We start from the raw sequence: 16,876 nt of genomic DNA, 5'->3' as shown, positions 1-16,876 counted from the left end.
GTCACTTAGAAAAAAATTGATCTATGGGTGCTATCCTGCACTCTCACCATGCAGAGTCCATAAAATATAAAAAATGAAAAACGGCAGCACTCCATATAGTGAAAACAAAATGTGGTTTTATTCCACCTCGTGCGACGTTTCGGCTGTTTCCCAGCCTTTGTCAAGCATTGACAAAGGCTGGGAAACAGCCGAAACGTCGCACGAGGTGGGATAAAACCACATTTTGTTTTCACTATATGGAGTGCTGCCGTTTTTCATTTTTTATCTATCTATCATCTATCTATCTATCTATCTCCTATCTATCTATCTATCTATCTATCATCTATCTATCTATCATCTATCTCTCTCTCTCATATCTATCTCATATCTATATATCTATCTATCATCTATCTATCTATCTATCTATCTATCTATCTATCTATCTATCTAGGTAACTGTAGGAAAGAGGCAGCACTCCAAGGTAAGTGGAAAAGGGTGAAGCTTTATTCCATGTGCAACGTTTCGACGTTGAGGCACGCCTTTTTCTTGCTTGAAAAAGGCGTGTCTCAACGCCGAAACGTTGCAGACGGAGCAAATGGAGCAAAAATGGCTCCTATAACACCATTCCTGGGGGATTTTGTTCTTCCTTTATACTGCAAAATAATGACACAGTTTTACAATTCATATATAAATATACAGAAGAGTAGAATATTGACTTCTAATACAATCAGAACCGGTGGGGAGGACCCTCTCTCCATCTTCTTACTGAGCAGGTTCTGTAGGTGCCCTGCGCCGGGGGCAATACCCTGCAGTGGGGTGAGTGTGTAGATTGCCGGCCCAGTTCTCTCTGCAGATCCCCCTGTAATTCTCTTGAAAATTCGGATCCATATTTTTCCAGAATGTGGCAGTGGAATCCGCAGATAAAACGTTACGTCTTGACCTATTTATAAATCAGCTGCTTTAATAAATAACCGCGGAGTAAATAAGATTGTCTCCGGAACACCGCGTCCTACTTCATAAATAACGCTGCATGGTGAAAATGAAGCTGTATAATGCGCCGCAGGATTGGCCTCATGAATCCGCAATGTGCGGACTGCAGACGTCGTATTATTCCATGTATCATCTCCAGAGCCGCCATCGCCCGTGTCCTCTGCCGCTACACCACCAACTCACATTTGGAACTTAAAGGGGTCATCTGAGCATAGCAAATACATTTCTTGGTGGCAGGGATGACTATATCGTAAAGGAAATTATTATTATTTATAGAGAAGCTCACCTAGATTACATTGAGACAAATGCAAGAACAAAACACAAAAACTACATACTACATCTGAAACAAGTGGAGGCCGGACTCTGCCCGTGAGAGCTCACAATCTACCTACCGTCATCCATGGCCTTCTTCCTTCTAAATTAACTTTTATATTATGCTAATGAGCCAGAAACCGCCTGGGGTTGTCACCAAAGCCCATCCGTGCTTTAGCATTATAGGGAAGGAGGGAAGTGCTCCAGTGTAACAGCCTGTGAAGCATCTGGTCACGCCTCCCAGAGCCCTTCTGGCTCATTAGTATCATTTTAAAAGGTGATTTTAGAAGGAAGGAGGCCATGGATAACAAATGTAAGAAGATACCACAGTCACGAGGCCTGGATCTACGAGTAATTGTCTCTGGTCATCAGGCTTGATATTGGTTCGCCTTGTCAGCCCAACATTGTCACCAGGGAAGTTTTTCTTTCAGATATCCCCTTTGAAGGGATTCAGCTGTCAGTGTGTTGAAAGAGATGACCCTACACAGATGCAAAACATTCACACCTCATACCTGCAGACCGTGTAGGCTTCACCCTGGAAAAGAACTTGGTGGCCATATCCCAATTACCTAGTTGGCTCATTGTGCGTGGGGAAGAAGATGTCGCACTTGGGTGGTGCTCATTGGTTGCGCATTATGGGTTATTATAGGTTATTTTACCATAAAGAATTGCTGTGCCGGTGTCTAGATGTAAAACCACCCTCCTGGAAGAGCAGAACCTTCTTCTATTTGGTCGAAGGCATGGCATGAGGTCACCAAATGAGTTGTGGAGCATTAGGAAAGTAGCGGGCCCCAATGGAGAGAGCTGTGCTCCAGGAGTGAGGCCTATGCCCAGGGTTCACCAACTTGATAATTAGCATATGGATACAAGGTTCTTTTTCGAGGTGCCGCCTATACTGTCTGCAGGTATGAGAGTGTGATTGGGATTAGGGATGAGCAGACCCAATGGGGTTCAAGTTTAGCTAAACTTTGATTCGAAAACCAAACGCGTGTTGTTGGTGCTGGAACAAATCATGGTTGTTGACCCTTAAAATTCTGCCATCAAAGCCATTTAGAAGGATTAAGATGCCACCAGTAGCTTTGTCAGCTGCATCTAAAGGGTTGACGTCCACAATCGGTGCCAGAACCGTTCAAAGGTGTTACCAGCTGGGGGTGAGCCAGAACTTTTGGCTGAGGTCTGGGTTAGGGTCTACTTGGGATCCATGACAGGATCTCTTTCATCATGCTTATAGCGGCTTATTGTTATCGGTAGACTCCATTCAACCTGTGAATTTCCCACCAACGTTCCACTTCCATATCAATTACGTGTACCTGTAATGTAATTTACACATTAGAAATTTGCTGGACTTGTCTAGTCGAATGTGTGAGTGACAAGTCCCACACAAACACTCCCTCCTGTCATACACAATCGACACATAGCGCAAACACGCACCACCTACATATATAGTGGCTGTACATTATTACACATTAGATAATGGCTTTACACATGTCATCCACACATTTTGATTCTGTGCACAAGGCAGGTGAGGAAAAAGTAAGAAATTCATTGTTTTTTTTTATCAGTTTAAAAAAAAAAATATTTCAATGAACATAAAGATCAGCTAAATCTGATTTATATAGGTGTACATGAACGTACTCGGCTGGGAGGTTGTTCCAAACATCTCGCAGAACTAACGACAAATCTTTTGTTTTTATAATACCAGACCGCATGATGTTGAGGTGTGGGGGCCATATTGCCACTGTAAGGACTCCATGTTTATCTAAATACAGTGGCACACATTTTTTTTTAAGGAGCTCAACAGGAAGATTGTTCAAGACTATCTGTTTATGTAATCCCAAACTGCATGATGATGAGATCAGGGCTCTATAGGGGCCATTTCATCACTTCCAGGACTGCTAGTTCTTTTTTACGCTGAAAATAGTTCTTAAAAGGATTGGCCACTCTTTTACATAATTTGTCCGTGTGCCTGTACTGCCTTTTGGATAATCCCTGGATGTTCATCGAGTGATTCAGCATTCCTGCTACTTACTTTGTACTTTGTGCAGACTCTCTGATGAAGAGCAGTAGCTGTAGCAGCAGAGTTATGACACATCCTGCTCCCTCCATCTCTTCCTGTCTTTGTTGATGAGGATGGACAGTAAAAAGAGAGACACAGTGTTTCACGCCATAAGGACAGCCTAGAGCAGTGAGAGAAAGGAAGTTGTGTATATATGCAGGGGTCGGCATGGTGAGAACAGGGAAAGGCTGAAACTCTCAAAGGAGGCAAATACATAGGTACATATACATGGAGAGACATGTATAGTGGAACAGATTTATTGAAAAGTGACCAACCCCTTTAATGACATGGGCCGGATGTTTGAGTTTGTGGCTGTGGATGATTGGATACATAGTAGCTCGTATGCACCTCATTTATAAAGTTTTTGTTTGTGCAGGTCATGAAGGAATGGGAAGAAGCTGAGCGTCAAGCAAAGAATCTTCCAAAAGCTGACAAGAAGGCTGTGATAGAGGTAATCTACAACTATGGACACTCACATCTCCTAATCAATAAACCGACTTCTGTTAATTAGGCCGTCTACAATATGTGCCCAAAAGTGTTCATTAAAGGGTTTCATGTTACACACGATTAACAAAATAAGGGGTGACTTGCTGATCAGTGGAGGTCCAGCCACAGGGACACCTACTGAACACAACAATTGGGGTAATGTGTTACCACCTTACTGATGGGTCAAAACTGTATAAAAGGTATCAGAGATGTAACAAAAAATACAAAAATATAAATCCCATATACTCTCCTACAGTCTTCCACCACTCCAACGCCTGGGTGGTCCTGGAAAATCTCTGTCGTAATCCAAAAACTTTGTCTACAGTCGGTTGGTCAATCTCGCTGAGGTCATCAACATCTTGAGTTTCCAGATGCTGAAATCTATGACTAAAGACTAAAGCTCTAAGGAACTGCAGTTTTATTAGAAAAATTTGGGGGAATTGAGTACATATTCGAGTGGTCACCATCGGTAGGCAAACTTTTTGTTTTTAAGCTACTTTGGCTTTTAGAGAAGGTTAATCATTATCGGTTCAGACGTATAATCCATACTGACCACACTGACAGGCCACTCTATACTAGGTCCGGTGAGGAACTTGAACTTTTCAGCGTGGCCTCATCTGTCACAGCAATGGGCAGCAGTCACTTATATTTCATGGACATGGCACACGTTAATAGAGCCCTTGGGATTTCCCTCATTAATTGCTGCATTTAGGTAATTGTAGCGTCTATGATGGTTGCGAACTTGCTGTAGGTTGTTGTTTTCTACAGATCATTTTTTAGATTTGCTGTGTAGAATGGTAAAGAGTCATCAGAGTCATTTCACATTTATTAAGGGGCTGGTCTCTACCTCCTCCTATACTCTTTTAGTCTATGAACAGATTATTTCCCACACCTTGCTGTACTGTCTAAACACGCAAAATGGGAAGGCATCTTGTGTCTCCAGTATGGAGGCCTCCACCAAATTTTATACATAAACCCCCTAAAATTACAGCATTTTAACACAATGATACAGCACATTATTTCTCTTCATGACTCCAGTATTAATAATTAAAGTGAAATGCATGAGAAATTCCCACTGCGTTCTCCTAGGATTATTTACATGTACAGTAAGGAAACATCTACAGATTATTATGTACAGTAAGGAAAGGGAGGGAACAGAGGAGATAATAAATCCTAGAATGACGTGGAGGGTCTTACTTCTTCTAGGACCCTTATATCTATCATTTGCTCCTCGTGGCTTATCTCCACTGTGTCCTTTTCCTTGTAGCGTTTCCAGGAGAAGGTGGAGTCACTGGAACAGGAGGCGGCCAATGAGAGGCAGAAGCTGGTTGAGACTCACATGGTTCGAGTGGAGGCCATACTAAATGATCGCCGACGAGTTGCCTTGGAGAATTATATCACCGCACTACAATCTGATCCACCAAGGGTAAGATTTGAACAATGTGGAGTTGCCTGTCATTGCACCACTAACTAGATGAGGCCCTAACCATTCATGACCACGTAATGGACCTTATACCATCTTTAAGATGAAATAGTAGCCTTATTTATTTTTTTACTCAGAAGGAGTCTTCGAAACTAGTTTCTCAAGACCAGGTTATTTCTAGTGTAGCTTACTGTGTTGTACTATACTTGGAGCCAAATATATCTTAAATGGATGATGGATCTTCTAAGCCGAGGCTATACAATTGATATTTGGCAGGTAGATCCTGCTCTCTTAGAACCCTTTGATAGTCTGCAGGTTGACCCTCATTTGAGGTTCAGTTTAGAACACCAACTTCCACATCCATTGCGTTGTCATGGCATTAGAAGCCATTTCATGTTTGGATAGAATAATTTTCTTCCTACATGTTCAGATTACATCATATATCATGATCTTATAGGTCCAACAAATGGGCAAAAAATAATATAAGGATGAGTGGAATTTGAACGTCTGTGGTCATAACTGTATTAAGTTGCAAAGGTTCACACACAAGCATCCTCCTTAGACCCACGTTATAACTAACTCTCCATAATTCGGTAAAACTTCTTTTGTAGGCGCAGAGCTTAGCACAATTTTATATGGTGGTCTTTTAACCTTATAGAATAATGATCGAAAACATTCCAAAGTTTACAGCTAGTCAGTGCCATGGAGTTGTCCATGGTTCATGTGTAGGAGCTGCAAGGTCCTAGAGCCTGGGGGGAGCTGCAGTCCCTTTTCCAGTAAAGAAGATCCCCAACATGGAAGGTGACTTTTGTGTTGGGATTTCTTCCTGTATGGGAATGTTTCTTATATTCTGGGATGGTGACAGATTTGGCCTCTGATGCATCCATTTTCGAAACCACGGATCCTTCTCTTTATGATTCTTTGTTGAAGTCTCAGATAGATCATCCTTGGCAGGTAGATGTGTGTATTCTCCATCCCCCATATAATTCTTCCGCATCCCATATGATTATATTACTTAGTTCCACATGGGTGCATTAACTAAAAAGCCATTCGCATGGCTGATAAAATGCTGAGGACTTACTGAGTGAACTCTACGATGGGAACAGATTTACTGAAGGAGAAGGAAAGTTAGTAAAACTGGGTCAGAGATTAGCATAATTAAAGAAATGTAACCATGTTTGTTTGATGTCACTGAAACTACCTTGGGCGCCAGATAAAGCCAAGGCAGAGACTACTTCTCCTTTTTCCCTGCAAATGTCTGCTCCTCACCACAATGCCATAGTTTCAGATTATTGCTGGGCATATTTTATGAAAAACATAAAACACAGTTGTTTTGTGTCTAGTTTTAAAATTTTGAAATTCAAGTATTCTACAAAGAGGAATTTGGAAAAACTCATTTGTTGATGTGGTGGAAAAGAACGCATATTTCCTATGTCTTGACCCTGGTTGCTCTGATACTATCAGTTTTCAGAGCTGTACCCAGACAGAAGGGGTCACAGAAGCCAGAAAAGGAAGTGACGTCCCCTGGTTAGAGAAAAGGACATCCCCTGCTTATGGATGTGCCATACCCTCGTTAGAGGATGTGACGGACCCCGGTTAGAGGAGGTGATGCCCCCTGGTTAGAGGAGGTGATGCCCCCCTGTTTAGAGGAAGTGACCCCCCTTGCTTAGAGGAAGTGATGCTCCCTGATTAGAGGAGGTGACGTGCTCCGGTTAGAGGAAGTGATGCCCCCTGATTAGAGGAGGTGACGTGCTCCGGTTAGAGGAAGTGACGCCCCCAGGTTAGAGTAAATAAGGCCCCAGATTAGAGGATGTGACACTGCATGGTTAGAGGAAGTGACTCCCCCTGGTTAGAGTATATTACATCCTAGGTTTGAGGAAGTGACGTCCCCAGGTTAGAGGAAGTGACGCCCACTGTTTAGAGGAAGTGACGCCCCCTGGTTAGAGGAAATTACTCATTGACCAAAGTGGTTCTCAAACCTGTTATCTCCCTGGAACCTCTGGCCAGACGCAGGCCCAACCCAAAAGTCTCAACCGATCCTCTTAAACTACAAACTGTTTTGTCAAATAGTCTTATGATTTTAATCCATTTATGAATTAAATTATAATGTTGATCTCGATCACCTTATTCTTAATACTTCTGTCCTTCCTTTCAGCCCCGCCATGTCTTTAATATGCTGAAGAAGTACGTACGTGCGGAGCAGAAGGACAGGCAACACACGCTCAAGCACTTCGAACATGTCCGCATGGTAGACCCCAAGAAGGCTGCTCAGATCCGATCTCAGGTAATATTTTGAGAAGTGCTAGAATTTATTTTTTTACATAATTTCATTCCTGCTGCGTTTACATAATGATCACTATCTGTAGTTTCTTACTTGTACATATGGTGTAAGGAGATGAAGGACAACATCTGTGGTCAGCGACGCATCTAAATAGATTACTATTGGTCAAAGCTCCCGATTCTGGTGGGAACAACTGTCAAACATATCGGGCAACTGAGGTGCCTTAGATTCACATGAGCATGAGACTGTGCTAAGACCTCATCCAAGGCCCTAAAATTGCTCATAAGGGGATGTCTCAGACACTAGGACGCCCCTAGAAAAATCAGACTTCATTTTGGTTAGAAAACAGGATTCCGTGCATTGGTCAGTCAAAGAGTTAACAGTGAGCGTGTTAAGGCTCCCAATGTACCTAGTAGATCATTGTAGCTGTAATGTGTTATTGATCTACGGCTGACAGATTTATGCATCGGAAAACAGATGACTACTGTGGTGCTGTAGAGAAAAGGGGAAAAAAAATAGAAAAGCTGATGATGATATATTTAGTTATCCAGTCAATTTTCAGATTAATATCACTGCTGCGGATACAGTGTTCGCTGTTAATCTGTGCATCTTGTGCCCTATTAGCATTCAGATTCCACTGCGGAGCTATTTTCTATTAATCCATTAAGCATAAGAGCGGCTAAAGAATATTCCGGGGAGACTGAGTTTCCATCCTCCTTTCTGATCGCACAGAGATAGCAGCCGGGCTGTAAAATTGCAGGGGTGGGTATTTCCTGCCATTCAGATCTGCTAACCAGCTGTGCTGCTGAAATTTCTAGCCAAGATCACGCCACTGTACCTAATGTTGCGAGAATAGTGATTTGTACGGCTCCCCAGACCCCCACTGTCCAAGCGACGGACCCCCGCTACCATGAAAAAGTTACACTTTTCTTCTCTTCCTTGTCACAGTGAGAGAATGTTCATTTACATTGACTTTATAAAGATCCGGAATGAACTTTGTCCAGAGAATATAACAAAACTTCAAAAAGTTTTTTTTTTTGCTAAAATTAGTGGCTTATCGTGAGCAAATAAAGATTCTGTAAGCTGCAACCTCCTAGAGTAGTGATACATCTGAAGTTTATATATTAGGGGATAAAAATGACCATAATGGTATGAAAAATGTAGTTAAAGGGGTTTGCTCATGAAAGAAAGTTCTCAAATTTGAATCCCCTAGTGATGTTTAGGCAATAAAGATCATTTTAACCCCTTACTTTACAATTTTACACAGTTTTATTACTGTTTTTACTCAGTGGCGGTCAGTGTAAGATGCAGAGTAGCTGAGCAGACACTTTGTGCTCCCTCTGTGCTATGAGATGCTGTGTGCTGACAATGTGCTTAGAGTATCAGTGCACAGGGTTTAGATACACTTTAATATTGCTTCTGAACAGTCTACTAGTATCTGACATATAGAAAAAGATAGATGAGACAGATCAGAATCATGAGATGGATACAAGACACAATGACACACTTCTTCCTCACCTACAAAACACAGTCAGCTTTGCTCTGCCCCTCTCCCTTTGGATCCAGAACTTATCTTGTCTGTAGAGCTGCTGTTGAACAGGAAGTGCATGTGTCTTCAGTGCCTCTCGCCGCTTCCCTTGCTCCTGCAGTACAAGAGAAGCCAGAGGAATCTGCACGACCAAAGGCAGTAGTTTATGGTCATATCCATGGTCCATAGACTGATAGAGGCAGGTTGTAATTATGTCTATGAAATGCTGTAGTTTTGTTAATAGCAGTGGATTAGAGGATGTGTTATTTTGAGTATATTTAAGAATCATGTCTTCTTGGGAATAAACCTTTAACGTACTCATCAAATCCTCCACTGCTTAGTCTTGCGGCAGTAATTTCAACGTCTGAGGCCAATGACTGGCTTCTGTGATCACATGAGTGATGTACGTGGCATCACCACTACACCACCAGCGCAAGAAGTCAAGCAAGATGGCACCACCATAACCATGTACAAAAAAATGAAATAAAAAAATTACCTAAAAAAATGTGTATCCATAGATAATGTTATAGGCATTATACATACTATACTATCAGGATGTGTCAGGCCCAAATAGGGTCACCGGTATCATACTAGTAAAGTTTTTTGATGAGTTATGGGTCACATACCTTGGTGGCAGCAGAACTTCCTGCAATGTCTTGTGTCCTGCTGGCTTCCAGCAGGTGGAGGGTACATGAACTCCCTACAGTCTGCACACCCCCTCCATCATAACCACTCCCATATCATTCATTGGAGCGGTATTCAGATGTCGTTGGCCCCTCCAACCATTGATATGGGAGTGTTTATGATGAAGGGAGTGTGCAGACCGTAATGAGTACTCTGCCCCCTCCATCTGCCGAAAGGCAGCAGTCCACAAGATGTGGCAGGAAGTCCTGAGTCCTGCTACCGGTAGGCCATGTGACCCACAACTCCTGAAAATCTTCACTAGGGTAAGTATATGGTTGACCCTATTATGGTATGATACTTACCCTGGTAAAGTTCAACACCTTATATTTATTAACAACTACTTTCCTAATATGTTCGATCTCCATAACCTTTCCTCTCTAGGTGATGACCCATCTTCGTGTGATCAATGAGAGGATGAACCAGAGCTTCTCTCTCCTCTACAAAGTGCCAGCAGTGGCTGAGGAGATCCAGGATGAAGTTGGTAAGATTATGAATAATGTTACAAGATAAATGTATATAATACAGGATCGCTTCCTCAGAAGTAAATACTTCCAAATCAACCGGCAATCCATTGTGTTGTGTTGGGCTGCCTTTACACCCCCATTAGAACTTCTGCTTTACTGATCCATTATAGAATGCTTCCTATAACTGACACAAATGGACCCTGAAGGACCTTTTTGACTGTATTTTGGTCCATCGTTAACATCCATCATTCATCATTAACGATTCCACCGTTTTCCATCTATTATGGCATTTGCAATGGAGTAATCAAACGAAACCTAAGATGCGAATGTGAACATATAGAATATGGGTAGATACACCAGGTCCTAAATATACTGTACCAACTTGACAAATTACTCAACTTTATGTCCAATACCTTTGGTGCCAAAACCTAATTATGAGTTTTCGGGGGTAGGATAGTAGATCATTTGGAATACAATTTTTTTCCACTACTGTTCCACCATCTAAATCAAAAGGAAATGTAGCGCAGTAAAACAGGTGCAATAGATTTGGTGCTCCTTGCCAGAAAGGTATCTTAATGGAGAATTCCATAAAGATTTGAAATCAGCTGTAGCCGAGCTGTGTGTGAGTTAATGTAGAAGAGGTGTGTGAGTGAATGGATGTAGCAGATTTTTAAATGGAGAAATCCATGAAGATTTGACAGATTTTTAGTTAAACCTCTGTCTAGCGAGATACAAAAAGTATTGCCCTTCCATATCAGTGTAAATGTACTACATGTAAATTTGTATCCCAGATTGGCCACTATTGATGGTGTGCTGGATTGGTTGCCAGGGGTGTCCTAAAAGTTTTGTAGTTGTTGAACTATATTTTGTAAAAAAAAGAACCATCAAATTTGGACGCCTAGTAGTTGTATATTGGAATTTTTTCCCCCAGAATCTGATTTGCATATAACCTATACATGAGGTAAGGACACTGAGCCGTCCTGAAGACTTTCAATCAAAGTAAGTGACGGCTAATGGCCTGGCAGCGCTGTGTGAAGGCGTCCACCTCCGAGCAGGACAGATTTGACAAGTTCATGTACAGTCTGTAATTATTTGCTTGCATTTAGCAAACTTTGCACTCTTCAGCCTTCCTGAAAATGTTTCTCTTCACTAACAAAAAAACGGAGGAGTCTTCCTGGAGATGACATCTGACAACTCAAAATGTAGTAGCCGCCAGCTGCACAGTAATAAGAGGCGTGGATACATTTTTTTATTTGGGTCCAAATCTTTGATTTAAAGATCTTCATTGGGCGATGCTTGGACATGTAATGGATAATTAGACTTTGGTGCTGTAGAGAGGACATATTCTAGAAATCTTAATATAAGACAGAAAAAAACAAAAACAGGTGGTTTTGAGCGCTATTCCCAATGGAGACAGCATTGTAGAAATAACTACTGGCCTTATTGACATTATAGACAGACCACGCGTTTCGGGAATGGCATATTCCCTTTATCAGGTGGAAATAAAAGTGCTATAAAGATAATAAAAATATATAATCACATATAGTATTTGTTGAGGCATAAAAAGCAAGATGTAAACATATAGTAAAATCGGCTAGAAGGAATATACAGAGCATATAATAATGGTATAAAGTGCCTAATAAAATTTCCAAAATTCATCTTAAAAAAACATTCAAACCTATATTACTCTTCATTATTGAATATATATTCTATATATACCTTTTAGCCTTTTTAGCTTATTAGAAGTAAATTTACCCTAAGCAATGTCTATGCCAGTCTGGTTCTTATACTTCCTGTCGTCTCTGGCCAATACTTCCTGTCGTCTCTCAACCAACAGGAAGTACAAGAAATAAACTGGCCACTGGTGGGCATTTCCTGTTTTTACAATGTGGGCATCACAGGATAAAGTATACATTATTGTTAATTTTGGTTGAAGATGAGGGACTTTGGAGCTGCTCAATACAGAGAACTAAGGACAGAACAGTGTGAGGACACATGTCCATTGGACTTAGATAAACTACAATTCTGGTATATAAAATATAATATTTTCACGGTCCTGCTCCTAATAAAAACACACAAAAGTATGATTACACGTCTCTCTGGGGCCAATACTTGACACCACTGACTTTTAATGTATATGGTAGTTTTGCAACTTCCATTTGACAACACATCTTAAGGGAAGAACAGCTGGGCATTCTGGTTATGACATGTTTTATCCTTGGTTATAAAGTAGGATAGATAAACCAAGTTTGCATGTGTAGGGGAAGTTGGAGCAGTATCAGACTGGCCAACCAGAGTATCAGAGGCACCTCCAGTGGGCTCAGGCTCTAAAGTAATACTGAACTGAACAGCAGAAGACCACACAATTTGTAGGTTACTTCCTGGTCAATAAAGAATGGGCCTGCAGAATAATTTTATCTGGTGGGCCCAAGGAACCCCAGCTTCTTGGGAGGAAGAAAGTGTGAACACCCAAAGTGTATCTCCAGCTTTAGGCTGCTGAAACCATAACTATAATTACATAAATCTTGGTCAGCTTCCATAATCTTCCGCAGCTGAGGGACACCTTTGGCCCTGGCCTGTTGAATTCCAAAATGCCCAATCCCTGTAACATCCAACCTACCCGGTTGCGTTTTCTTCATACATTATCCCATTCTCAATGTAACTTATTCCATAACACCTGAGGAATGTGATTTTTTCCATTGCTCTCCGAGGTCCAGCAGAGAACAAACTCATTTGTAGATCTTATTGCCGTTGGTCTCGTATGTATCCCGAGTAAATAGTGAGTGGCTTTCAGAACCATTTTTTGATGGCAGACCTAAGGAACTCTAGTCTGACGTTGGATATCGTTAAAAAAAGTTGTCAAAGGCCGTGTGAGAAAGTTTTGGGATTGTGGCGTCTACCAGCGAATCTGTAATAATTGCATCTTTTCCGAAATATATGGCAGTGCATTATGTTCTCTTATTTTGTATTTTCATTTTTCGTAGTCATTACCCAGGAGCCCAAAGCCATAGAATGAATCTGTTGACCCCGTGGTTCATATTTTGGAACATTACCCCCCTCCGGCACCCGTACACAAAGTTATTTACTTTTTATTACAATTCTAAGTGCGGTATCATGGGCATTTTGTGTCGGGCCGAGCCTTCTCCGTACATCTAGTGTCATTTACTTGTGTACATTCAGATGTGATTAGACTTCCTGCCGGTTTCCCAGACCCCGGCTCTTTATTAGTTTCATGACTCATTACAGGCTCCGGTGTCTGCCGAGTCTCTGAGGGGTTTCCTGCAGGAAAAAAATTCATTTACCAGAGGAAATCTGCTCTCACAGCTTCTCTGCTGCTCTCATTAATGTGCATTGTATGCTGGAAAATTAGCTATTGAGTCTTCTGCAGAAATGAGTGGCGCCGGTACAGCAGTAGCATTAGTACAGATGATGACTTGGAGCATCGTGAACCTACGTTGGGTTAGATGTTACATTAATGGTGGATTCCTAAAGCTAATATTAGCCATATTTTACCAAATCATTTTTAGAACAAAAATATTATTTCAATATCCTAAAGTAGAAGAAAGCGGTGAAGTGTTGTCCCAATAAAATATAGTCAATATTACATTCTGTGTTTACCTACTAAACCTCTGGTTTCTTTGGCTTTCTAGATGAGCTATTCCAGAAGGAGCAGAACTACTCTGATGATGTGTTGTCCAACATGGTCAGTGAACCCAGGATCAGCTACGGCAATGATGCCCTTATGCCCTCCCTGACAGAGACCAAAACAACAGTAGAGCTTCTTCCAGTGGATGGAGAGTTCAATGTAGATGATCTCCAGCCCTGGCATCCATTTGGTGTGGACTCTGTCCCTGCAAACACCGAGAATGAGGGTAAGATGAAATCTCAAGTGATACATTTGCATGTGTATTGTACATACCTTTGCATGTTCCTGTGTGTCTTCTGCTGTTTGTGTTTTGCATGGTGTAACCCTAATGGAAGGTATATACATAAAATAATGAGTTGGGGGCTTGGGATGCAGGGTTTTCAGACCACTCAACTTGGGGTCATAGGAGTTAGGCATGAGAACATCCAGTCCATTTGACCCTTCATTCCCCCATTCCTCAGGCAGGTACCATAGACATGAGGTGCACAGATCTCACAGAGCTTCCAGCCTACCTACTATGGTCAACAGGTTGTGGCACCTCTTTTAATGTAGTCCCCCAATCTCTGAGACTCCATTGTATCATGGACGTGCTCAATGCACAAGTGTAACTACCTGTAAATCCAGGTCAAACAGGGGTTAGGGTAGGATAGGGTTTCGTTTTTGATCTGGGGCCATGACACCATATCCTAGAATTGAAGAGAAATAAAGTCCTCACTTGCCTTCCAGACATGGTTTGCTTCTCCCCAATTCTAGGATATGGTGTCATGGCTCCAATCAGAAAAAAAGACATTTTAGTTAAAGGAAATCTACCATCAAAATCCATCATGATAAACCAGGGACTCTTAGTATTAGATCCAGACACTGTGACTGTAGTAATCTTCTAATATTTGTTTTCCATCAACTTTTACAATTATGCTAATGAGCCTGAGGAGCTAATCTAGCTCCCCTGTGATCTGGTTGTACAGCTTGTTCTCTCTGTCTCACCCCTCCTTCCTTACCATTTCCATCTCACAAGTGCTGAAGGAGCAGGGGGGAAGGGTGTAACAGATCATAGAGGAGCTAGGGTAGCCCCTTGGGCTCATTAGCATAATTTTTAAGGTTGATTTTAGAAGGAAAGAGGCCATGGATAAGAAATATAAGTGGATTAGCGCAGTCACTGTGCCTGGATCTATGAGTAATGTCCCTGGTTCATGATGGATTTTGATTTCCTTTTTGGAAAGTTAAAAGTTGTTGACAAGTTGTACTGATCCTCTGCTGCTTTTTGGGTCCCCATGGTCTCTGTACACTGGCCTCCAGTTGCAATATCCTAACCAACATATGATGTATGTTTTGATGTCGGCATTGAAGGCCAAGATATAGAGTCTGGTGGTGGAATGGAAACAGATGGGGATCAGTAAGGCGAATCTACTGCCCTTGATATATGCTTACAGAGGCTTTCCATAATTTTACCATGATAGTCTACCAACAGGAAGCCTGGTGTGGTTAAGTTTTTGGTAAAAAAACAACCTTATTTTTTAATTATGCACACCCCCTTTATGGTAATCCATCCACTTGGGATCAGGGTGGTCATCCTCAGGAATATTTCACCAGCTGGTTAAAGTGAAATTGGCCTGGAAATGTGTCCTCTTGCTCTTCTACTGAGTGTCCTCAGATTAGACCCCATTCGATCATAACCCATCAAAAAAGTGACTTTCTTAACAGAACGTGAGGCCACCTTGTCCTGTCTGTCTGGCACATTAACCAAAGTTGCATTTCACCCATTATATATATAAAATCCCTTCTTTATATCCTTCCCACTTAATAAATTATGTATTGTTCTTTTTATTTGCTTTTCCTCTTTTTTGTTATTTTTTGTTTTAATATATTTTTTGCTGCACGTTCCCAGTTGAACCAGTTGATGCTCGCCCTGCCGCAGATAGAGGACTCACTACACGACCAGGTATATAACGCTTTGCTTTCCACTTTCAATCCTTAGCATGGTGGAAGCTTGCATGTCTGTCATACATCTTTGCATCACATAAGTGTCTTTTTATGAAAGTTTTCAAAAGCATGTCTGTGTCATATGCAATGAGGTTTTCCATGAATTACTTATAATGGTTCATAGTTTATATGGTTGAAAGAAGACATTCAAAAATGTCCATCAATTTCAACCACAACCAGTTCAATCAAGTTCTTCTTAACCACATCACATCAAAAACCGATTTCCTTGATAGAACCATAACCTTTATTCCCATTATTCATTATATCTATGTCGAGTATAATGTTTCTCATTCTTGGTATGAAGGTCCAGGTCAAAGTGAAATGTTCTACTACTATATTGTACTACTAAGGTTGCACAGACTGGTGCACACTATGATCCTTCGTTGGACTCAGATGCTAACCTGCTCCTTTGGTGTGCCTAAAAGCTATATCAATAATGGACCCCAGAGGTCAACCTGAAGACAACCCGTTTGGCAACATATAAGGGTCCAAGGGACTGATAAAGGGTGGGCCCAAGGTATCACTTAAACTGGTGGATAGCTATGAGCAAACACTGGTTGGGTTTTGTCAAACGACCGGGACACATTACCGGTTTGGTGAGCAAACAGCCGATTCGACAACTGTACGCCTCTAACAACTAGCCATGGCCGAACATGAATGGGATCATCTGGTCTGTTCGTTTCTAGTGGTAGACCCAATAGATCTAAGTCTAATTTGGAGCACCACAGGTTGCCCCCACTATCTAATAGCAAACCTCTAGCAGAGATCAATGGATGAAGCAGCACTCCGTAAAGGTAAAGTGAAAACTTTTATTCCACCGTGGATGCGACGTTTCGTCTTTTCTATAAAGACATTTTCAAGCATTTATAGAAAAGATGAAACTTCGCATCCACGGTGGAATAAAAGTTTTCACTTTACCTTTACGGAGTGCTGCTTCATCCATTGATCTCTGCTACTACTAACGGGGTTTTGTCGGACCCCTGGCAAAGTCCTGCACCCTACCGTACCTACACGGTGCCGCTCCACCACTCTTTTTTTTAATAACAA

At 41.5% G+C, this 16,876-nt stretch overlaps 1 protein-coding gene across 2 annotated transcripts in view; it reads left to right on the top strand.

The window, feature by feature from the left end:
• The window catches only part of APP (amyloid beta precursor protein), a 153,951-nt gene that overhangs the window by 128,544 nt on the left and 8,531 nt on the right, over positions 1-16,876 (top strand). For both annotated transcript variants that reach the window (XM_072138596.1, XM_072138597.1), the window contains 6 exons: positions 3,714-3,788; positions 5,091-5,249; positions 7,402-7,530; positions 10,121-10,220; positions 13,854-14,075; positions 15,735-15,788. In XM_072138596.1, coding sequence (XP_071994697.1) covers positions 3,714-3,788; positions 5,091-5,249; positions 7,402-7,530; positions 10,121-10,220; positions 13,854-14,075; positions 15,735-15,788 — 739 coding nt within the window. The remainder of the gene's footprint in view (positions 1-3,713; positions 3,789-5,090; positions 5,250-7,401; positions 7,531-10,120; positions 10,221-13,853; positions 14,076-15,734; positions 15,789-16,876) is intronic.

Source organism: Engystomops pustulosus, chromosome 2 (assembly GCF_040894005.1).
Source record: "Engystomops pustulosus chromosome 2, aEngPut4.maternal, whole genome shotgun sequence".
Classification (NCBI taxonomy): Eukaryota; Metazoa; Chordata; class Amphibia; order Anura; family Leptodactylidae; genus Engystomops; species Engystomops pustulosus.
Note: the sequence above shows the minus strand (reverse complement) of the source record. Positions and strands in the feature narration are given on the sequence as shown.